Genomic DNA, 24,426 nt, shown 5'->3' on the forward strand with positions numbered 1-24,426 from the left:
TTACACCCGGTCACTGAAACCTACATTTAGCAACACGGTAAGTGGGATTTACTGAGTAATCTTGAAAGAAAAGCTGCACTCCTTTCAGAGCTCAGTCATTCGGACTTTTCATTAATTCAGAGTGGCTAAAACTTTCCCAACAGTCCCTTGGCTGGTGAAGATTTACCATGACTTATTACACAAGCAAGAGGAGCTCTCTTTGGCTCCAAGGAAACTTCCAGGGGCATCAAGCAAGGCTTCCAGACTGGGGGTTTGGGGGTGGGGCCTAGGGTCTGATGGCACCACCTGCCTTTCCTTCCCCAATACTGGAAGCCAGTTTAGTTCCAATACCGGCAGAAGAGGCATCCTCCCCACCGCCCCAAGTCTGGGGCTTTTTGTGGACAGATCTCCATCTCCACCACCATCCCCCCCTCCAGCTACAGCCTGTTCTTCCCCTCCCTCCCTGGCCAACTTGGTGGAAAAGCTGCCAGCACTTTACCACTGCCCTCCTTCCTCACTTGCTCATTTCCCAGAGCAGCAGCTCTCTGCCGACCCGGCTCCTGCCCAGGTCACTGAGACCCAACAGACCCTCTTTACCAGTTCTTGACCCTTTGACTATTTCCTCCTCAAAATTCCCACGGTCTTCTCCTACCTCTCCAGCCTCCTCCTCCCCTTGTGGGCTCGTCTTCCTTCTGCCATCCTTCAATACTGCTGTTCCTCAACACCCCTCCTTCTCACCCAATACCTGTTCCACGGGTAACCATGCCCACTCACAAGGCTTCAGGTACTGTCCACAGACTGACGACTCCCGGGTCTGTGTGTGGCCCCGGTCTCCTGAGTGGCAGACAGGGACATCCAGCCCTCTGGGGGCCTTCCGCTGGGGTGCCACAGGACTGCCCCCCTGGGCCGCCACCTTGGCCCATTCTCTCCCCTGCTCTCTCATCCCCAGCCTCCACAGGCCCTCTTCCAGATCCCTGCAGTTGGCATTTCCGCTGCTGTCCTTTCCTTTCTCTAACGAACACCTACCCACCCTTCGGGTCTCAGGCTGGTTTGTTCCCAGCGAAATCTGAGAACCCACTGGGGATGCACTTTGTCATTTACTCAGACCCCTGAGGGGAGGTTAAGCCCTCTGATAACCCTCCACACCCTTTAAATAATCACGGGCTTAATGTCTATCGATGTTCACAGGAGGGTGCCCAAGGTGGGCCCCGGCCAGTTTTCCAGCACGCGACCCAGCAGCTATTCAGCGCCGACAGGTTGGATGAGCCTTTGGTTCAACCAGCCTCTCTCTGGTATTTCTAATCACAAGGAAACCTGAACGTCATCCTCATCGCCAGTGACTCATCAAGTCCTCATGACTCTACCTCCTAAATATAAACCTCTTTCCAATCCACTCACAGCTCTCCATCCCCTTTGCCATGACCCTGGCACTAACCAGGTTCCCAGGCTCAGGCCTTGCCCACTATAATCCAGCCTCCAATAGCAGTGTCAGAAGAAATCTTTAAAATGCAAATCCCATCCAGCCACTCCCCTGATTATACCCTTCAATAGCTTCCAGAAGATCTTATGATAAGCTTGTAAAGCCAAAACAATCTGCCCTTCCCCCCTCTACCTCTCCTTTTTCTTGTGCTCTTCCAACTCTCCCCACAAGCACGTCAGTGTTTTCTATCTCTGGAACTGTAACATGCCCTCTCTCACTTGGAGCCCAAGTCTGCGCTCTCCCATTTATCTGGCCGTCTGTGGTCCTTACAACTTGGTGTATAACTCAGGTAAAACCTTTCCTGACCTCTTCCCTCCCAGCCCCCAAGTCTGGGTCAGGTGCCCCTGGTTCTATGCCAGTGTATAGGCCTCACAGCCCCCTTCACAGCACTCACCCCAATCACAGAGCAGGGAGTGGTATCTGTCCTACAGATCTTCCCCTGGGCTGGCTCGGTGCACCAGTAACAGGAAGACGCCTCAGACAGGATGCTGAAGCCCTGGCCATCAGACTGGGGGCCATTCCAGTGGCCTTTCACTTGGGAGCACTACTCCTGAGATGCAGGGAATGAGAGAAGGGGTCCTAAGAAATACCACAATAGGCTTTAGGAAGCTCTTTTCCCTCTGGAGAGAACTCCGGTCAAACGCCATAGCCAGAACTTGGGGGTACTTGGCCTTTTTTTTTTTTTTTTTTTCCTTTGCCTCATGGGTTCCTACCATGGCTTTCTTGGCCATACACTATGGTATTTCCCCTGGAGGAATTTCACTCTGCACAAACAGCCCTTCTGCTGGCTATTTTGGTCAGCTCAGCTGGGCCGGAAGCCAACAGAAGAGTTTCTAAGCCCAGTCTCTCCCAGTTGCCTGGCCTGGAAGAATTCAGAGCCGGTAAGGGAAAAGCAAGCCGAGGCTGGTTTAAGAGAACAAAGTTGGAGCTCCAAAGGCGTTTCTAAATGAGCTAAGAGAACTGGCCTCCTAGAGGGAGCAGCGCTGGTAGTTAAAGACTCCAAAGTGCTGAGAAGCAAGTCTGCAGCATAATAACCACACAGAAGAGCTCAGTAAGGGTAAAAGGAACTTCACTGACTTCCAATTCAGGAGGACAGCTGTGAGTGGCCGCTTGCTAATGCCTCAGGCCAGAGGAAGGTGGAGAAGATCTTGTCACTACCCAGACACCTCAGGAGCCATAGTGTCTTCCCTGTGCCCAACTTTGACCCCAGCCTCAGCACAGGACCCTTATGGGGGCCCACAAGCTAAAATTCTGGGGCGCCTGGGTGGCTCAGTGGGTTGAGGCCTCTGCCTTTGGCTTGGGTCGTGATCACGGGTCCTGGGATCAAGCCCCGCGTTGGGCGCTCTGCTTAGCGGGGAGCCTGCCTCCTCCTCTCTCTCTCTCTGCCTGCCTCTCTGCCTACTTGTGATCTCTGTCTGTCAAATAAATGAATAAAATCTTAAAAAAAAAAAAAGAAGCTAAAATTCCCTACATCAGCTAAGTTCCATTATTTCTCTCCTTTTCAGGGAAAACCCCTTGCCAGTTACCCATAATTGCTGTCCCTAATTCTTCTCCTGCCACTCCTGGAACTGCTCCAAGTTTCGCCACAGAAACGGCTCATGCTACCAGTGGCCTCACGTTGCTAAGTCTAACAGTTAATTCTTGGGCCTCATTCTATGTGTTGATCTGACCGCGGACCCCTCTTTTTGAAACACTTTCTTCACTTGGCTTCTAGGACACACTTGCCAGGTTGGCTCTCTAGCTACTTCTTCAAAGATTCCTTTGCTGGGTCCTCCTCGCAAATTCTAATTGGTTGCGTGGCCCCAGGGTGCCATCTCAGCATTTACTTTTCTTCTGTCTACACCTGTTTCCTAGGTGATTTCATCTAGCTTCACAGCTTTAAAAAACCAACAATACATAGGTTCTATATAGTGATGACTTCCAAATTTATACCTGCAGACTTGTAAATCCAACTGCCTACTGACATCTCCACCTGGATATGTTAACAAGCATCTCAAATCTAACTAGCCCCTGATACCGTCCTAATTCCGTGTCTCCTTCAAACTTCCCCACGTGGTGGCTGGAATTCCGACCTTTCAGCGGCTTGGTGCTAAAAACCCTGAAAGTCATCCCTGCCCCTTCTTTTTTTTTTTCCACACACTACATCTGACAGTCAGCAGACCCTTTTGGTTCTACCTTCAAAATATATTCAGAATCTGACTGCTCTCGCCACCACCTCTTGTTATTACCCAGATTCAGGTCTTTGCATCATGTCTCCCCTGGTTAAGGGCAAAACCCTCCTAGCTAGGCTTCTGACCTTGTCCCCATCAGCCTATTCTTGACATGCAATCAGAATGAGACCCATCCACACTTCATGGTACTCTTCTGCTCAGAGCTCCCCCAACAGCATCCCCTCTCCCATTCAAAGTAAGAACCGAAGTCCCCACCGTGACACGTAACGGCCCTACGTGACCTGTCTCTTGTCACCCCTCTGAACTATCCCGTCACTCCCCTTCACTGCTTCGGCCATGCTCGCCTCCCTGAGGTTTCCCAACATGCCGGGTCTGGCCCCTTCTCAGGGCCTTTGCACCTGCTATTCCCCTTCACCCTCTGCCCCCTAGCCTGGACTGAGCATGGCTGACTCTCTCCCTTCTGTCTGCTTTTACTCACATGTCACCTCTTCACTGAAACTTTCCCTGACCACCCTATGTAAATCGCGCCCTTTCACATTCTTCTGTCCTCTGTTCTGTTCTCCTTAGCACCTCCCATCATCTCATACCGACTTCGTGGCCCACTGAGATGTCGGCATCCCAAAGCCAGGGATTTCCCTTTGCTTTACCCACTGATGTATCCCTCCCACCCAGCACACAGTCGGTGCTTAGTATATTCTCTCTGAATGGATTAATGAATGAAACCTCGAGGCTGCAGAGTGGGACAGCCTCAGTGGAGTTTAAGAACCACGGGAGAAAACCCACAGATGTGCGTGTCCTGGCACAAGGCTGGGATCCACCTGCCAGCTCGGCTCAGCTGACGCAGGCCCAGATGAAACTCTCAAGCTGCCAGTCACCTCACAAGGGGATAAGTGCCTGTGTGCAGACAAGCACCGGCCAGTCCTGCTCCTGGACAAATATCTCCAAGCCCACACCTCCTCACCACACACCAGGCACCACATTTCAATGCTTCTTTTGATTAAAATACACGGCGGGGGGGGGGGGGGTATTCTTTTCTGAATGAGTTCAGATAATGAGAGCACCTGCTCTATGAAATCCTCTCCTCCAAACGTGACTGTCATTTGCTGGTTTGCATCCTGCCTGGGTCACACCCAGCGGTCCTAGAAGGGGCTCTGGAGAAGTGAGTGTGGGGACCCAGGGCAGCGAGGTCAGTGGTGGAAAGTCCACTCTGACAGAGCAGCCCCAGGAAATGGTACAAAGAATACTGACCTCACAACTGTCTTGGGGAAGGGGAAAAAAAAGAAAGCAAGATACAGTTTTTCCCCCTAGAAGTGCATTCTGTACAAACACGTTTTCTCTGCTTTGGCACATTTATTTGAGTCACTCCTGAATTCATCCCGGGCGCGGACTGGTTCTGAGTTGAGTGCTGACTTCATTTCCCTGGGGAAGAGAGGGCCGCCTTACCATTTACTGTTCTGAAGGCTCGGAAAGGTTTCAGTCTGTGTTGAGGCCAATCTGAGAAGACTTCGGTTAGACACGGACCAGGGGCAAAAATATTCCCCTTCCAATCACTTGGCCCTGCCTGCTGTCTCTGAGAAGCCACTTTGTGATTCCACTGAGCCTCAGAGGAGAGGTAACAAATACCCCGAAGAGGAAGTTCTAGAAAGAGGACATATGGCAGGGTGCAGGCCAGTGCCTGCTGCTGGCTCCTGGGCCGCATCCACCCCAGGGCTGAGATGAAAGAGGCCACCTAACGGCCTAAAGCATGGCACAACAACAAACCGGCAACTCAAGAGCCCTCAGAATCAAAACACCAGTCATCCAAGCTACACCAAGGCACCGCGATGCAGTGAGGCTCCTGGCCAGGTACAGTACGCGATTCTGAAGCTGAAATAAACTGCAGCGAAGGGAATGAGGTGTCCAGAGGAAGCATTCAAACAGGGGGGCCTGCGCGCAGGCTCTTCCCATGACACAAACAGCCGTGACATCTCAGCACTACTCAGAGCGGTTCATGGGCACAGACTGAGCGACCTCTAAACTGGGCACTCAGCCTCTTCCCTCTCTCTTGCTCCTGAGCAGAGCTCGTCTCCCAAGAGCCCGCCCTGATGAGAAGCACAGTAATCCCCCCGTGTCCGTGGTGGCCTGGGAGCACTCAGAAAGCGCACTTCCTACACACGTGGTCGACGCCGTGGCTCCCCCCAGCAGCAGAGTACAGGCTGCCTTGCTCCTGGGTTCTCTTTCCAGCATCTCGTGAGGCAACAGAAAAATCAGTTTTCCATTCTGGAATCCTGTCAACTAGAACAAATCTACCACCTAGAGGCATCTCTTCTAGGGCGATCTCTAATCCTTTCCCTACTTAGGCTGACAATGCCTTTGAGTTGGTAATGTCACAGGTTTTTACCTTCTTAATTCATAGCAAAAAACAACCAACCAAAAACATCAACAAATGCATTCCATCATGAGGTCCATTTCTCAGTCCAGCTTGTATTAATTTGGTCCAACATGTAGGCCCACTTTTCCTAGCTTAGAACTTACTAGAAGTTCCCTAATCCAGTTAAGCTACCCAAAGGAACTGATGTATCACCCAATAAACTCGTAAGAAAGTACTGGAGTTTCTCCAAATAGATTTTACTTCAAGTCTTCAGCCCTCAAGGTTTCAGCTGGACCACATATAATGATTTAAACTCAAAAGTGTTCACGTCTCTACACTTTCTAATACTCTATAAGTGCTTTAAAGCAGTGTTTCTCTGTATCTTTCATTCTATGGCCATTGCCCATCCCCTCCAAAATAATTACATTTTTCAATCCTTGGAAGCAAGGCTTCCAATATGTGTGTAAACAGAGAATGGAGGGAGCGAAGATTAGTCAATAAAAGAACATGCTACATGTCCATCATAGAAATGGGGTGACAAGGTCTAGAAGATTGCTGAACTCAAGCCAATACCAGGCTCTACTGATTGGCAGCAACAAGTTTAGAATGTCTTCCTAAGGGTCCTGGATGGGCAATACTTGCTTAAAGCAGACTCGAATTACCACATGCCTACGGCAAAGGACAGTTCAGGCTACAGGGACTCTCCAGCTTCTCCAGAGGGCTGCTACTAATCAACAGAAGGAGGAAGTTGAGGCCAAGATATCCAAATGAACACCCTATCTGCTGTTTATGCCCTGAAGCTCCTTGACCCAGATAATTGCCAAAATCTTTTCACAGCTTCCTCTCTCCTCTGACAGGCCTCCAGAGGCCCAAACTAATAGAAAAACCAACCAACCAACCAACCAACCAACCAAGCAACCTGGCCAGTCCCATGTGCTGTCAACACTGATGCAAACTCTTCCTCCAGGGGCTAGTTCTCCCTACTGGGCAGTCAGCTGAGGATCTGATTATGAACTAACTCCACTTGGGTCTCCTTGGCAAAGACACTGTGTCTTTAGCTCAGGGGGTTCATAATTATGTCAGACCAGCTTTTTTTTTCTCCTTGTTGTTGCTTTCAAATGAAGAGGTTAAGCCTCTGTACAACCAAGTGGAAGAACCAGAATTAGAAAACTTACCAATTGCCCCAGCCAATGAGAATCCATTTCCAACAGGTATTAATGCCTGTTAGAAGCCACTGGAACATTGACATCATCAGCCCAACTGCTAGGTTGTCTGACAGATTCGCCCCCTTCATCACACACAAGAATTTAAAACAAAACAAGACACTGCAGTTACATTCATTATTGCATACAACACGTATCTTTGTGTTATTAATCAAAATGACTTCTACGGTGTGGACACTACCACTGTTCCTCTAACAGCCTCTCTCTGAACTGACCAACACCCTAAACTTTCTAGCCCTAAAAATCTTACCCAAAACACCAACACCTAGTCCTCTATTATGATACTGAATGCCTTCTGGATTAGAGCATGCAAGTTTTAGATAGTGCATGCTAGCTTTGCGCAGTGGCAGTATCGTAGCCAATGAGGTTTATCCGAGGCGCGATTATTGCTAATAGATAGTGCATGCTAGTGTACCTCGAAACACTCATCACTTGTAAACCATCCCTTAAAATCAGTGTAATGGGGGACCAGGAGCCAATTCATTGCTTAAAGCTGATCTCTAGCTCCTCCCTCCTTTTCTCTAGGAATCAACAAGTGAACAAGAAGTAAACTCAAGAAAAACAAACTTTGGGAGAATGTGCACTGAGAAAAGCCAGAGGGAGTCCCTCTGGACCAAGTTAATTAAGAAACAAACAGGATATACTGGAATAAAAAAAAACAAGGAATGCACTGAAGACAGGCTTCTCAATTGCCCAGAAAAGACACAGTTCTTTTTGAACTAATTAGAAAGCCACTGGGAACATAAGCCAAGAAGCAGGATAGGAGGCTGAAAACCATTAAGTCAGCAATGGGGATGGAGGTAGGGTGGAAGAAGACAGTGGGTATCTGTTTTATTTTATTTCTCTTGTCATCCCTTAGGTTTGCACCTGGCTTTTGGAAATCAGCAGTCCCCCCCTACGGAGCATCAGCTAACAGGCTGGGAACTCTTTGTCAACAAGTTCCTAAACGGCCCACAATTTGGCTAAGAGCTTGCATGTATCTAGCTGGTGCTCAAAGACCCAAGTAAAAACATTAAACGGAGGTTTCTGCCCACTCCGCAATCTAAGGCGAGAAGTGATCTGTCCTAGGGGGTGCTCTCGTGTCCTGACACCATCTCTCCATTGGTGCACATCGGGAACCAAGTTGGGTTCTATGCCCAGGAGTGCCCATGTGGTTGGCGCCGTCTGCATTTCAAGCATTCCCTTGCCTCTCTCTGCACTCGGAAGGGCCCTGATCGCTGGCGGGCACCCGGAGTCAGAGTGCAGAAGGGTCCCCCCAACACACGGCAAGGACGACAAGCGTCGGCCACCTCCTCGGGGCGGACCCAGGCTACGTCCACGGGCCGGGCAGCACTGAGGCGGGTCGGCAACCGGGCGGAGGGGATGCCAGGCCCGCCCGGTTGCCCGCACCTCTCGCCAGCCCCCGGAAGAGCCACCCTCCCGCCCAGCGGGCTCCGAGGGGGCGGGGAGTCGAACGCCCCCTTCCGGGTGCCTCCGCCCGGCTGGCCAGCCCCGCTCCTCCTCCGGGCGGGAATCCTCCCTCCCCCGCCCCTCCCGGAGCCGGGCCCCGGCGCCAGGCCCGGCCCCAGGGGGGAACCCCCAGCCCCGGCTCCCCGTCCCTGCGGCCTCTGCCCGTCTTCCCGACCCTTGGGGGCCGGGAAGACCCCGCCGGCAGCGGCCAGGACCCACCGCTCATTACGACATCTTCCTCCCTGGCCTCCGCCGCCTCCGCCGCCACCGAGAGCCTGACACCGCCCGCCCAGCACCCGCCAATCCCGGAGCCCGCCACCGCCCGAGCGACGGCAGCGTTCGCCAATAAGAGTTCAGTACATTGGGGACCGACAGCAACAATAACCAATCAAAGAGGGGCGTCTAGAGCGACGTTGGTTTAGCCAATCGACCTGTGAAATGTCACTGATGGACGGTAGAAGGCACTAACCGGAAACCTACTGAAGAGTGAACGACATGTTCGCCAGCCAATTGGCGTGAGGCAAAGTCCCGCCCACCAGGTGGTTGATGGACAGCAACAGGAAGCTAGATGAGGAGGGGCTTAGCCGAGGAGTGGTTTTGTATTGGTCGTGGTTGACCTTCCACCCACCTCGAACCCAAAAGATGAGTGATAGATCTCCCCTAAAGCCAATCAGAAGTCCTTAGGGTGAGGCCCAGAAATGCCCTATAAATAGTACATACGTTATAGCTCAGTCCAGTGTCCCCCTGGTGTGGCAGGGGCCTGCTGCGCTTCGGCCGCTCAAGCCCCGTGCCTGGTGAGTGGAAAGCCACCAGTCATTTATTTAGTCCCTCGCCTTTCAGCGCCTCGGGGGAGGGAACTGAGCCCCAGGCGACTTTGTGCGGCCGGGCATCGGAGTCCAACAAAAGCGGGAGTTGGTGCTATGTGACACTTCTGAGAGAAGGGATTATTTCGCCGTCTCGGTTCAAGCCCCTGGTTATCCTCACCTGGTTCCTGCAGCGACCCGCCCCCCACAACGGGCTGTCTCCCCAAATCTCCTGAAGCTTTTAAAAGGGAGATTCCCGGGGCTGCCTCTGACAATCCGATTCTGCGCGCCTGGGGCAGGAATCTGCGCTCGGACCAGCGCCTCGGGGGGACTGAATTGGTCCCATCCCACTTAACGCCCTTGAACGAGGTGCTGTGTGAGTACACACAGCGCTTGGACGGCGCTGCCTGGCATCATCGAGAAGGAATCCACTCCGGCTTCAGACCAGCCCTGGGTTCGAAATTTACACCTGCCGGAGGGGCAGGGTGCTGAAACTCCCCGCGCCTTCTGTCCTCATCCGTACAATGAGGCTCATCGCACCTACACCTCAGAGCAGCGGCTTCTCTCTCTCTCTCTCTCTCTTTAAAATCATAAGCCACAGCGAGAAATACATTTGAATCCTGATACAGTACTCTTACACTCCTGCGAGAATGTATAACAAAGTTTCTGCAAACAATACTAAACCTTCTACCGGTGGTACGCTGATATTTTCTATCCTGTTGCTCTTCCCTTCCTCTCTCCTTCCCTTTTCTGCCTGCCCGCTTTTTCTTGATCATGACGAGCAGTTTGAAAAACGCTGTCATTAAGAGTTGGAGTGATAAAATAAAATAGAGAGCCAATGTCCTGTACATCAGGATTGGTGAATAAATGTTAATATTCTCTTCCAGTCTACTCCTCCCAGCCTTAGCCTTTGAAAAACAAGGCTCTAGAAGCTATCACTCCTCTACTTAAAATCCTTCATTGGCTCCCTATGCCTTTGTTTTTTAAGGATTTTTATTCATTTATTGAGAGAGAGAGAGAGCACAATCAGAGAGGAGAGAGAGAAGCAGACACCCTGCTGAGCATGGAGCCATCCCTGGGGCTCAATCCCAAACCCTAGAATCATGACCTGGGCGGAAGGCGGATGCTTACCCGACTGAGCAGCCCAGGTGCTCCTCCCTATGCCTTTCTGGATAAAAAGCCCAAACTCCTTTCTGGGAGGCAAACCAAATCTTTTCACACTCATTTTTGGATCTTTCCTCCCCCTCCCTATTACTCCCTTTCTACAAATCCTATCCTTTTGCCTCAAGGAAAAATTCCACATTTCTTCAACACTTCTTCTATTCCCCTTCCTACTTTATCCTTCCTTTCTCCTGGTAAACTCCTATACATCCTTCAAGACCCTGCTCAAACTCTGAGCACCTAACTCCTGCTGAGCCATAGCAGAGGGCCTCACTTGCTAACCCTGTACTTCCGCCTTCACTTCTGACTTCCCTGCTACACTGTGAGCTGCAGTGGAAGGTTTGAAGCCTGTACAAGAGGACTGGCAGGAAATGTATGTGGAGTTAAAGAATGAATATTTGCATACAATTACATCTACCTAGGACTTGTTTATGTAGACCATACAGTATGTTCCCATGTCATTTTTCAAGTTAAGATTGCTTCACTCTCAGGCCAAGGACTCCACCCCCGTTCAGTGACTCAGCTATGTTAGGATGCAGGGAGTGTGTGTGGGGGGGGGGGGGGTGAGATTGAATATCCTGCTGGGCCACTGCCAAACCTTTTGTGGGAGGAAAGCTGGGGCAGCTGTGCTTCTCACCCCAGAGGCCCCATCATGAAGACAGCAGAAGTGGGCGGGGGGGGGGGGGAGGGTGCAAAAACAGAGAACTTGGCAGCCGTTTTGAGTTACTTGAATTGTTCTTCCCTTTTAAAGACCGCCATTGCCTTGGGTTTTTCTTTCTTTCTAGGCTCTCTTCCTCCTTTCTTACCAGAGGCACAGCTGAGGAAGGGGGCACTTTCTAAGGACAGAAACCCCTTTTACTTTTGTCAGGATCGTCAAGAGTCTTTGAGCCTCACTTACAAACCCCTAAAACCACCATACAACTTCTCTTCCCACGGGTCGCTGCTTTCAAGATGGCGCCCGTCCTCATGAGCGGAAGGGGACCTGGCGGGCAGCCTCCAATGTCCACTTTCTCCCTGGCCGCACTTCGACTCACTTGAGAGCTAGTCATAAATTTTGAAGTCCAGGACATCATCCCAGAATCAGAATCTCCAGGGGGTGGGACCCCAGTAACCATATGGAGTAGTTAGTTCCTCAGGTGACTCCAGTAGGCAGCCAATGTCTCCGCAGCCCAAAGCCATCTTTCCACTGTGGGCACCCAAGTGAAAAATTATGAACAGTCTCACCTCCCCCCTCCTCCACCTCTCTGTCCCCCCCTCCCCCAGCGTCCTGAATTTCTCCCCTGCCCCCCCTACCTGCCTTGGTCTTCAGGGAGCCAGGGCTCACCGGTGGTTCCGTTTGTGTCTCACCCACCATGGGCCTGGGGGCAGGTTCTCTCTCTCTCTCTCTGATGTTTCCTTTCTTGTTTCCAGCTACTCTCAGCCTCTTCTTGTTCTCTTCCTTTCTCATTTATGCCAGTCCTTAAAGCCCTACGCTTGTCTTGTTCACCCCACACCTCACCCCACCCTGCAGCACACTGCTTGCTGTAGGGTAGGGGCGCAGTAGATGGTTGTTGACCGACTAAATGACTGCATCCTTTTAATACTTTCTTGCAGACTTCCCATCTCTGCCAGGTCCAGCTTCCTCCACCTCCATTTCACTTCTCCTTCCCTGTCTCCCTTGTCAGCGCCTTCCCTCTTGTTTCTTCCCTGCTGTTCCTGCTTCCTGAAACCCTCCTTGGCCTTCTCTTTTGCATGTAGTTGCCCCCATCTCATTCATTAGGGCACCCATCCCCAAGGATGGGCAAGAGCACCAGAGGAAGGGGGGGGAGGCAGAACTGCAGTTTCTGCCCTTAGGAAGCTCTAGATTCCTTCTGGGGCCTTCTGTGAAAGGAATGGTGCAGCAGGTGTTGGATGTCCAGAAGCTAGAAGAACGTCAGTGTCCCGCCCTTGACTGACGGTTGGTCCTTACTCGTTGCTACAATCCAAGCTTTATTGTTGTTTATTTTTGAACGATTGCAGCCAGTTCAGCCTTCGAAAGCTGGCTCGTTCTCCCTTAAGGATCTTCCCAGTAGCCTCTGCGTCTCCTGTTTCCCTCGTCTGGTTTTCTACATTCTTGTCCTTTCTCTCTCTACCTACAGAGAAATCAAAGTTGCAGGCTTGTCGAACCATCCCTGCCACTCCTATTTGCCCGAGAAATGTGGGACGAACAATGAATTCTCATTACTTGGTTTTTTTCTCCCCAGCCCATCTATGATTTCAATGACCAACGTTTCCTTAGTCTTCTGTGAGCACAAAACATTGACAGAGGCTGTAAAGTGTTATCTCCCTATTACAGTGTGGCGGCTACCCCATCCCGTACCCCAGGGGCACGCACACAGCCATCCCTTTCTCCACTGCCCAGGGATGCCACTCCTGACCCATGCCCTGACTTGTCATCTCCCTCTGTCCCCTTGTTCCCCTGCCAGACCTGATGGCTGTCCACCAACTGCCATGGAATCTTCTAGCAAGAACATTCCACCCATCCTTCCCCACAGAGTTCTTCCTTCTTACCTGGTTCTTTCTAACTCCTAATCCCCTCAGGATGAGGTCTGTGGAGCCTCAGAAAGGTCAGTTCCCTCCCTCCCCCCTCCTCCCCACTCCCTTCCCAGGGAGCAGCCCTTTAGGGTAGAAGGCACCTGCGCCCTCTCAACCATCGTTTGTGGCCACTAGGGGGCATCCAAGGCATTTCTAGAAGCAGATGCTGGTGTTTTGTTTTGTTTTGCTTTGTGTTAACCTTATTGGAAGGGAAAGGCAAGCATAGAAATTGAGTTCAGCAAGCATGCATTGAGTGCCTACTGTTTGCCTGGCCCACGCCTTGCTTCACCTGGAAAGAGTATATGTTCTAGCCTCCACAAAGACTCCTCACAGAGCCATTTGCCTCTTCAAGGAATCAGTTTCTACCAACCAGCTCATCTTCCAATGACTGGTAACATTCTCCTATCTCTGCCTCAGCCTCTCGCGTGCGCTCAGCCCCTCTCCACCCCTCCTGATGCAACGACCACCGCTCCTTGTCTGCTTCTCGGAGTCCAGGCTTCCCGTGGCAGACTGGAGACTTTCCTAGGCACAAAGTCAATTTCCCCAGGTGTGCCCTGTCTCCCTCTCTCTTCTGGGTCCTTGACCCCCTCCTGTCAAAGACCCATCTCTCTGGCCATCACTAGCTGCCTCTGGGTTCTCCAGATGCCCTGAGTGGGGAGTATGTGGGTTCAGGGAGGCCGTTGGCTGGGATGCTGGGCTCAGGAGCATCACTTCTTCACCTGGAAGCGCCGCCCCAGCCAGCAGAGACTCAGGAAGTGGGCGATGGTGGTGGCGATGACAGTAACAATGATAATAGTAATAATACATTGGGACCCACAAAATGGCTGCAAAATACCCTCTAATGATCACTTGTATTTATAGATCTCCTTCCCTTCCTAGACACTTCAGAGCCATTGCCCAATTAACCCTCCTAGCTTCCCTGGGAGGGACAATTAACCCCATATTTTATGGCCAGGGGAAACCGAGGCTCTAAGAAGGTGGTAGAGTTGGCTGAGGTCACACAGTGCATCAGCGGGAGCAGAATTTGTGGAGTGGCACTCTCTCCTTGCTTCCCTCTAGATCCCGACCCACCTAGGTGTGTGTGCCCACCTACATACTCCCAAGCACGCGTGCATGCACGCACACATGCGCACCCGCTCACCATCCATCCCTCCGCCTTGGGAGAAGCTGGACCTGGGACAAAGGATTGCTGCCCCTGGGTGACAGGGAGGGAGTCCGGGTAACCACGGAGGAGGGCTTCTCCCGGCCAGCCAAGGCGCTGGGGAAATCCCTGTTCTGTTGGTTACACCCCAGGTCTGCCAGGGTGCCGGTCAAGAAGCCAGGCTCCCCAGACTTCAGGACACGTGAGGGAAGAAATGGTGGGTTTCTGAGTGCCTACACATGTCCCCAGGAATAGTGCCAGACACACATTCACCCTGTGAACCCCACTCACCCCTTCCAGCCGCGGTATTGGGGATGGCAGTGTGATTCCAGAAAGGAGAAGAGACTCAGCCACCCTGGAGGAGGGAGGCCCCCCAAAACCGGAATGGCACTTATATGGCCTACAGAAGAAGACTGTGCCGACAGGAGCAAGGAGATGGTGGTGGGCGCAGGACTGACTCTCCGTTTCAAGTTCTCACCAAGGAGGTATAAAAGAAATAAGGAGGGGGCACCTGGGTGGCTCAGTCGGTTAAGTGGCCCCCTTCTGCTCGGGTCATGATCCCAGGGTCCTGGGATCAAGTCCTGCATCCGGCTTCCTGCTCAGTGGGAAACTGGCTTCTACCTTTCCCTCTGCCTACTTGTGCTCTCTATCTCTCTGTCAAATAAATCTTTTTAAAAAAATTTTTTAAGGGACGCCTGGGTGGCTCAGTTGGTTAAGCAGCTGCCTTCGGCTCAGGTCATGATCCCAGAGTCCTGGGATCGAGTCCCACATCGGGCTCCTTGCTTGGCAGGGAGCCTGCTTCTCCCTCTGCCTCTGCCTATGCTCGCTCACTCTCTCTCCCCCTCTCTCTCTCTGACAAATAAATAAATTAAATCTTTAAAAAAATTTTTTTTAAAATAAATAAATAAATAAATAAATAAATAAAAGAAATAAGGAGTTGCTTGCTTTCTAGTCTGAACTCAGACATGGAAGGGAGAATGTGCTTTTTTTTTTTTTTCTCCCACAGCAGGAGGGAACGTGGTTATCTAAACTAAAAGCTTCCCAGCTACACAAAATAGTGTCCCAGAGCAGGTGTCAATGAAGTAAAAGTGGGATGATGTTTGGCTGATCTCTGCACCGTTCCAGTTGGGTTGGACACTGGGATGGGGAGTCATACCTCTGTGGGTGGGTCCCTGCTTAGGGAGAGCCGCTGTGGAAACCACACTGACCACAGCCATGGCCTTGCCTGGATCCTTCATGTCCCTGATCCTTGACTGGGCACCCCCCTCCCAGCTCCACTCCTGACTCTCGGCTAGCCCCTGACCCCAGCCACCAGGGCCTGGGCCCGGCCCTCCCACATCTCCTGCTTTCCGGGCTCCACACTGCTGAGCCTTTACCAGGGCTCCCAGCTGGGTCCCACCTTTGATCTGGCTTCAAAAAATAAAAAGCAGAACCAGGAGAGTAATTTTCCCCGACCTGCTGGGGAGGAAGGCAGGCTGGAGGCAGGTCCTGACCAGCCCGGCCCACTCCTCCTTGAGCCTGGAGTCTGAAGCTGGTGGCAGGAGGGGGATGGGGAGAGGGTTGGGGACCCAGGGAGCAAAGCCATTTTCCTCTCTGACTTCTTCTCCCTCCCTACTGGAACACTGACCTCAAGTGAGTCTTTCTCCCCTTCCCCGCTTGCCAATCAGCAGAAGGAAGGAGAAAGGAGAGTATAGCTGCGCTCCCAACCCACCAGCCACCCAGCACTGGGCTCCCCACCCCAACCCCTTCCCTGCTGGGCTGTGTTAGAGCAGAGCCTGGCCTGGAAGGGCAGTTCTTCTGTCCTCTTCCCCACTTGTGCCCCTGGCCTGTTCCCTGGGGGAGTGCTGACCGACCACTCAGGGTGGGGCCTGGCCATGGGCAAGTCTGTGCCCACCCGGCTGGGCACCCGAGACATGACTCAGTTGGCTGTCTCAGCACCAGCTCTGGTCTTGGGAGGCTGGACTGGGGAGTGGGGAGGGGAAGGCTAGACTGGAGAGAGGGTGGGTCAGCCTTTTATGGAGTTTCCTCCCCATCCCTCTGCCTCTAGTACTGTAAGCAGCTGGCCCAGGATTTCCATCTTCCGGCAACCCCCACCCTGCCGCCCAGTTCAAAGACTCCAGCTCCTCACTTGTCCTGGGATGCTTCCCCGGGGCCCTTTTAAGTGGTTAGCGGCGCACCCCTCCTCCACCTCGCTGAGGTTCAGGGCTGCTCCATGAAGGTGTAGGAGACATGGGGGGACTTAGGGTGATGGGGTGCAGAGTCCAGAGTCTGGGAGGACGCGGAAACATACCCTTAAACCCGTTGAGCTGTCCCCAGTGATGTCAAGCCCTGGACACAGGGCCATTGACTACTAGATAATTCTTTCCTGGACGGGGAGAGGAGCCTGGGGTCAGGCCCAAGGGAAACTCTGCAGCTGAGTTTGGTGGGTAAGGGCTGAGGGCAGGGACTGGGCTGGTCACCACCTGCTCCTGAGATTTCCCAGCTCAGCCTCTGGCGCAGGGGCATGGAGCTCTCTGTGTTCTCCCTTCCTAATTGTGCCATTCCTGTCTCCCTTCCCGGAAGACTCCTACCCCACAAACATACTCTGAAAGTGTTCCTGAAATCTTGGGACTCTTCCAGAATTGGCCAGAACCCACCCTCCCCTCCTGCCCCCACTTCGTGGGAAAAGGGGCTGTGGGACCATGAGCCAGCGTCTCTACCTCCAGAAGGAGGACCATTCTGGAAGCCCCCCCTCCCAACTCCCCACCTGGCCCCAGGCACCTCTCCCTGACCTGGGGGCAGAAAGGAGAGTCTGGGGTGGGGGAGGAAGTTGGGAGTCACCTAGTCTCCAGGTGGGCGGGGTCCCCACGGCGATAACTATCTTTCTGGCAGCTCCAACCTGTTCTATCGGTGAGTAATATTTTTTTCCTAGAGGAGAAAGGTGAAGGCCTCGGTGGGGAGTTATTCTGGCTCTGAAGTGTCCTTGCAGCTCCCCAGGCCCCCTCCAGGCCTTGTGCAAGAGCCGTAAATCTCTCACCACCCACAGGCCTGGGGGTGCCTGCCGCTCAGCTTTCAAGTCGGGAGGTTTTTATGCGTTTGCTCCTCTGTTGGGCTCCACAGCTCCTGCCTGGGGCCTCTCCCCAGCCTGTAAAAATCCAGTCCCATAAATCTCAGCTGCCCCCCTAGGGGCCAAGCAGCGTTCCTCCCACTCCACCCCCATCCATAAGCATCTCATTCCCCGCCTCCCCCCCCCCCCCCCCCCCCCGTCCCGTAAGAGATGGCAGCCAGCAGAGCAGGGACAGGAAAAAGAGGCAAAAGGAGTTCTGTGGGCAGCAGTTAGGTGAGGGGTTTTCTGGAGAGTTCCACTTGGCCCCACAGCATTTGCCTTGCCTGGCTGGGTTTGGACCTTGTAACTGAATGGGGTGTTTCGACAGCATCCAGCACCGGAAGGGGGTTTTTGCAGGTCTCTGGTGGGGAGGCCTCTTGGCCTCCTCTGCCTGCCGGCATCCACCTGAGCCTCCTGAGACAGGTGGCTGTCTGTCTGCCAAGCCCCTGGGGGCTGTCGGAGGTGGCAGGCAGCCCAGGGACTGTGCCGCTTTCCTGGATCAAAATGGGGAGTTGAAGAATGGGCAAGGGGGTAATGGTGCCCGAGACACGGAGGGCCACACACGACTTGCACGGTCCAGTAGCTTCAGTAATAAAACACAATTCTTAACCTCCCAGTCTGATGGGGGGCAATGGGACAGAGCCGATGGGACAGAGAAGAGGGCCTTAGGTGGCAGGATCTGGGGTGTCTCAGGGCTCGGGCAGGCAGGGGAGGGATGGGCTTGTGCCTGGGAATTGGTGTCTGGGGAAAGATGACAAGGGGAGAGCTGCAGGAAGCAGGGCGGCTGGTTACACTGGAGGGAACAGTCTGCTGGAAGGTTCCCCTGGGGGGACTGGATGCCGGGGACAGAGCAGGTTTGCCAGGAAAGTGAGGATCCCGTGCGGGGCTCTGCCCTTCTGGGAATGAGCGCTGGGAAGGGAAGAGCCCCCCTCCTCCAAGCACTTCACGTGCACATAGCCCCACTTTACAGATAAGGAAGACAAGGCTTAGCAAGTTTAAGGAACTTGCCCAGGATCATCCACTGGATAATGGCACCATCAGTGCTGGATAATGGAGTTAATAGCTCCAGAGCCAACACTCTCCATATCGGCCTCCTAATGCAGAAGTAGACGGAGGGCACTGTCACCCAGGGCAGAGGGTATCCCCTGCACCACCTCCCAACTCCCGCAGAGGCCAGCAGGCTTGTTTGTCCTCTTTGCTCAGGGAAAGAGCAGTTCTGGTCCTCTCTGGGGGCCCTCTGCCTCCTGGGGCACACCCACCTTGGAAGCAGCATCAGGGACTAGCAACCCACAACCACTGGGTGCCCTGCTTCCGCTAGCACCAGCCACCACCAGGAAACTGGGCACTCGCAAAAAGTGAAACTGACTCGGCCGGTTTCCCGCCCCCGCGGAGGGAAATGGGGAGAAGCCTCGGCTGGACAACAACCAATTAGGCACTTTTTATTGCCCACACTGTCATAATCCTCCGAGCTTGGCCCCGATGAAGAGGAAATGGGATGGCAAGGAATTCCAAGATGCCTTCAGAGTTCACGTCAGCCATCCCCTTGCTTCTAGGTGGGGGCCCCCTCCCCATGCCATCAGGAGAATATTCCCTCCAAGTGAGGTCCTCAGTTCTGGAAGTCAGCATGGCTTTGTGTCCAACCGAGTCCTTCAGACTCTGAAAGGGGGTGTTCTCTTGTCCTTTGCTCCAGCAACTCAGGGAAGAGGAATTCCACACCTATTTCTTCCCAGGACAGGGGCAGCAGGAGCTCCTTTCTAGGATGTAGATGTGGTCATGGAGGCCTCTGGTGGGTGCCCCCCAGGATGCGGGCATCAGGGGTCAGGGGAATTGCTGATTTTTCCTTAGTACCCTCAGACTCCTCTCTCAGACTGGCAGCTCCCAGAGGACAGTGGACTTGTCTCTTCCATCAGATTGAAAATTCCTCAAGAAGCTATCTTTGCCAGGGGTGCCTGGGTGGCTCAGTGGGTTAAACCCTCTGCCTTCGGCTCAGGTCATGATCCCAGGGTCCTGGGATCGAGCCCCATATCGGGATCTCTGCTCAGCAGGGAGCCTGCTTCCTTCTCTCTCTCTGCCTGCCTCTCTGCCTACTTGTGATCTCTGTCTGTCAAATAAATAAATAAAATCTTTAAAAAAAAAAAAAAAGAAGCTATCTTTGCCAGAGAAAGCTTCGTTTGGACTCTGCCCTTTGCCTCAGTTGCCCAGAGCAGAGCTTTGTCCACAGTAGGTCACTCTTGCTGTCCATACAACGACTGTGGCTCTGGCCCACAGTGGGCAGCCTTCTGGATAGGAAGTGTAACCTCCGTCTGACACAGTCTTCATTTCCACATCTGTAAAATGGGGGTAATAATAGGACCCACCTCAGCTGTAGTTGTGAAGATCACAAAGAAAATGTTAGCAACTGGCCCATACTAAGCGCTCAGAAAATGAAAGCTCTTGTTAGCTTTGGGGACAGCTGGCACAAGGAAGACAGCAGCTTTCCGCCCGTCAGAAATCAGGATGGAATTCTAGCAGCCCAGGCTTAAATAGGGAAGGCCAGAAGCCAGCCAGCCTGGCAGCTCTGTGGGGATCTCTGGCTGAGACCCAGGTGGACAGGTCAGGTCCCTTCTCTCCAGGAGAGAGCAAGGAGAGCTGCCATCAGCATGGACCACCTCTGGGACCCGGAACAAAGAGGGCTGCCATGAAGGGGGATGTCAAGTTAGGACGCTGCTGTCAAGGCAAGTGGAGAGAAGGGTTGTGTGTTTCATTCCCTTAGAAGACCATGGCAGCCTCTTTGCCGGAGTCCTGGGGGTCTCAAACCCAATGGAGATGCTTATCCAGCACAGTGGAGGGTTGGGCATGGATGGACACAGTCACCTCTCCCAGACCCTGGGTCCCAAAATCACCTGAAGGAGAGGAGGGGACAGAAGGACGTGAAAAACATACTCAAGCTGAGCCATCTTCCCTTTCATGGGTAGACACATGCCTGGGTTCAGAGTGGACCACAAGCTGCCTTACATATCCATACTGCCTGTCCTCAAGGAGAAGTGGGTTTCAGGCTTAGCAGCTGCTTCGAGGAAGGAGAGACACTGCCTCCCCAGCTGATTCTGCCCTGAGGAAGGACCCTGGGTGGGGCTGAGCAGGCTGACACTGGCAAGGAACCAGGGCCCTCAGGCAGGCCGGACAGGCAAATGGGAGGAGGACGGAGCACCATGCCATTACAGAAGAGCTGGGACAGACTCTACCTTCCTTGGTCTTGGGCCTGGAGGGGAAGCAAGTAGAATAAGGAGCTGGGGCTGGAGGAAGGCTCTGAGGCTCTTGGGAGAAACTTGGGGTGGGGGGAGGGGCAGAACACTCTCTCTTCTTCCTTTCTTCTTTTCAGTTTCAACTGAAGAGTTTCCACAGTGGGAAGCTTTCCCCCTTCGCTCCCTGGGTTTACCTTTGCAGGGACTTGTTTACTGAGTAGAGAACTGAACGCCCTTCCCGTCCTCCCTCCTCACCCGCCAGTGGGCAGGGGGGGCCTGTGACCAGTACTGGAAGTGGGTCCAGAAGGCCACCGCTTCAGGGAGCTGTTGGTCAGATAGGGGAGACACAGTTCTTGACCACAAAGATTTCCCAGACTGACGGGGGAGATAGAGCACATCCCTGATTCATCAAGAGTCCAGAAACAAGGACGGGCAGCAGACAGATGGAATTCTTGAGGTGGGGCTCAGGGGCTGGGAAGACGCTCTGGGGAGCAGGCTGAGGGCAGTCAGTGGGGAGAAGCTCCTAGAAGAGAACGTGGAGAAGACTTAGGGGGAGGGTCCCATGAATGCCATTTATCCTTAAGCCAGGCCCGTTTATCCAAAAAGGAAACTGCCTGGGACTTCACAGGAAATCGTTCATCTGAGCCAGGATTCAAAGTTGTTCCTTTTCCCCAGGGGGAGGAGGGCGCTAGGAGAAGGTGGGAGGTGGGGAAGGCTGAGGGACAGACAGGGGACAGACTGAAAGGGGAGGGGGAGGGGAAGCATGCCATTTTGGTGAAGTTCCTCCCTGGCCCATGGATGAACCAAAGTCACTTAAATGAAAAAGAGAGAGAGAGAGGCGAGTTGAACAGGTCCCTGTCTGGCTGCTGTGAGTCAGGGAGCCGGTTCTCTGATCCTATGAACCAAATCCCTGAATCTCCGGGGCTTTCAAGGCTCCTTGGGTCCAGCCTCAAAGCCACCCCCAGGTAGGGATCTGCCCCCTGCCTGACCTCCCTCTTTTCCTGCCCTTTCGCTGCTCTCTGACCTCCGACCCTGGGGCCTCCCTGGAAGGCTGAGTTACTTCTCCCCCTACCCAGATTTGGGGTAGACCTGGACAAAAGGGACAGAACGAAGGGGCTGTGTAGCCGGGCACAAGACAGGGAGCTGGAGAAACCCATGTTTCTCAGCCGATGGGAGCCCTGGCTGCTGCTGGACCCCAATCTGGTAGCCACAGGGGAATTGGCCTATCAAAAAGGATGCTGGCATGCGTGCTTCAGGGTGGGAGGGGGAGAAGGAGGAACTAACGTGGGTCCCCGGAGCCCCCTCTGCATGGGTGCTAACTGCCTTTAGAGGGAATTCCTTAGAGGGGCACACTGCAGGGGCCCAGGAACCTTCGGCTCTGGGTCTGACCCTCTAGGGACCTCAGGGAACTCCCTGATCAGCCCCTGCTCTGGGGAGGTCCATGTGGGACCAACCCGGAGGTTTCCCTTCAGGCTCTTCCAAGTCAAGACACTTGAACTGTCCTACTTCTTGGTGGGAAGGACCCTCTGGGGGGCAACTAGCCCATCCTCCTGACCAAGGGGAACCTTCACGGGGGGTGGGTCTCCTTGCTGAGCCAATGGTTCCTGATGGCCCATGAAGACAGGGTGGGACGTTGGGGAAGGGCAAGGAGTGGGACGTGTATTCCCCGTATTGTTGGGGGAGAGTCCCCGGACACTGTCTTCCAGCCCCTGGGAGCTGGCACACGGGCCTGTGCCTGACTGGCTGGGGAAGGCTTGGAGCCTGGCTGAGCCCCAGTCTCAGGAGGGAGGGAAGAGGGTAGTGAGGGGGTGGGATGCCTCTTCCGCCCCGTAGATTAGGGACTCTGAGACAGGAGAGGGCCTGTCACTGGGCCCATAAATAAAGCAGCTGAGTCTCTCCCTCCATCTGTGTTTATCTGTCTGGCCTCGGGTTTCCGGGAGAGGAGATGTCTCAGCAGCCCCAGCAGCAAACCCTGGGCGCTGGTGGGGAGGAGGGCAGCTTCCTTGCCTTTGCCTGGCTCTCACCCTCTGTTTCTCTGTCTCAAACCCCTGCCTCATGGTCCCTCTCTCTGCAACCTGGACACTGAGTCCAGCAGCCCCTCTGAGACCAGGCAGGCAGGGTGGGGCTCTGACAGTTCTGCAGTCCCTCCCCATGGGTGTGCACCCTCTATGGGCTGTGGAGGAGGGCCCCTGGGCCCCCCAGGGAGGTGAGGGGCAGGAATTAACAGGGGGCGGGGGGGGGCGGGGGGCAGGGGTTTGAGTGTGTGAACTCCCAGTCTGTGAGGGGCAGCCTCAGAAGAGGGAGGCAGGCCTGATCCTTAGTGATGAGGGGAGACCCTGTTCTCCCCTTCCACACCCACAGACTCTCCTCTCAGCACTCTCCTCCCCTCCCTGCTTCCCTGGGGCTCTGTGAGAGCTCCAGGTCACTCCCACAACCCAGGACATGTCACCAGGGCTCTTCCAGTGTGGGTCCCCAGACCACCTGCACCAACGTCGCTGGCAAAGAGAAGGGAAAACCCTTCTCTAAATGCATGTTCCAGGGGCACCTGGGTTCCTCAGTCGTTAAGCATCTGCCTTCGGCTCGGGTCATGATCCCAGGGTCCTCGGATGGAGCCCCGAGTTGGGCTCTCTGCTCAGCCGGGAGACTGCTTCCTCCTCTCTCTCTCTGCCTGTCTCTCTGCCTGCTTGTGATCTCTGTCTGTCAAATAAATAAATAAAATATTTAAAAAATGCATGTTCCTGGGCCCCATAGACTTGCTGAACAGAGAGGGACCTTTCATTTTGTTCACTTTAAGGATTTCATTTATTTCACACACACACACACACACACACACACACACACACACAGAGCATGTGTGTGCACAAGCATGGGGAGCAGCGGGCAGAAGGAGAGGGAGAAGCAGGTTCCTCACTGAGGAGAGAGCCTGATGCTGGGTTTGATCCCAAGACCCAAGATCACGGCCTGAACTAAAGGCAGACGCTTAACTGACTGAGCCACCCAGGTATCCTGGGACCTTTCATTTTAATGAATGTCCCAGGTGATGAGCTTGAGAACTGCCCCCTCGTGGTGCTGTCTGAGGTCTGGCTCTCTTGTTCTCCACCACAACCACCAGCACCCAGCTTGGTGCCCAGAACAGAGTAAGTGCTCAATAAACATCTACCGATTGAATGCATTTCTAGATGGTGACTACCCCCTCCTTTCAGGTGGGGCCTTCTTCCCTGGCCTCTCCAAAGACCCCGAATCTCCCTGGAGGAGTGGGGGAGGGTCCCCAAGTTCCTGCTCTCAGAGGAGGTGGTGATACCAGAACATGTCAGCCAGACGCACACACCCCCATAGTGTCATAGGACTGTAAGCCGAACACATCTGTATATATCACTGGCTCACACAGAAATACTCTAATCACAGGGATTTTAGGCCACTGGAGAGCTCTCACTAGGGCAGGTGAGGCCTCCCAGCTCTCCTTGGAGTCCACAGGAGCCACAGCCTCCAGCACCCATCCTCGGGGAGCAAGAAGGGACAGGAGGCCGGGAAGGGGAAAATCGTAGAGAAGGGAAAGGACCAAAACTGTGAATGAAAAGCCACAGCTAAATGAGGTCTGGGGGGAGAGGAGAGCACACCTGTTGCACAATTCAGGCCAGCAGTTCCTGGAATTTTCCAAGGGATAAGGCATCCCAGCCAGGAATGCCTGAATAAGTCACTTCTCTTCTCTAAGCCTCAGTTTCCCTGAGCATCAAATGACCATCTCTGGAAAGGAAGGCAAGTCTCCTCCAGATGAAGGGTCCTCTCCCTTGGGGCAGGGCCACTCAGGTC

The 24,426-nt window shown here is 53.6% G+C and overlaps 1 protein-coding gene across 2 annotated transcripts in view; it reads right to left on the bottom strand.

Annotated features, from left to right (window-relative positions):
* SP2 (Sp2 transcription factor) overlaps positions 1–8,937 on the bottom strand; it is a 24,572-nt gene extending 15,635 nt beyond the window's left edge. Inside the window, exons 1-2 of one of the 2 annotated variants that reach the window (XM_080826982.1) lie at positions 8,872–8,918; positions 7,156–7,268 (exon numbers count right to left, since the gene is read on the bottom strand). Coding sequence is in view for 1 of the 2 variants with exons in the window: in XM_080826981.1 (XP_080683107.1) it covers positions 8,872–8,878 (7 nt within the window). In the remaining variant the exon portion in view is untranslated. Of the gene's footprint in view, positions 1–7,155; positions 7,269–8,871 lie in introns of both variants that reach the window. The other variant, XM_080826981.1, reaches the window with a different exon arrangement.
* Between the last annotated feature and the right edge of the window lie 15,489 nt (positions 8,938–24,426).

This window comes from Martes martes, assembly GCF_963455335.1.
Source record: "Martes martes genome assembly, chromosome: 16".
Lineage (NCBI taxonomy): Eukaryota > Metazoa > Chordata > Mammalia > Carnivora > Mustelidae > Martes > Martes martes.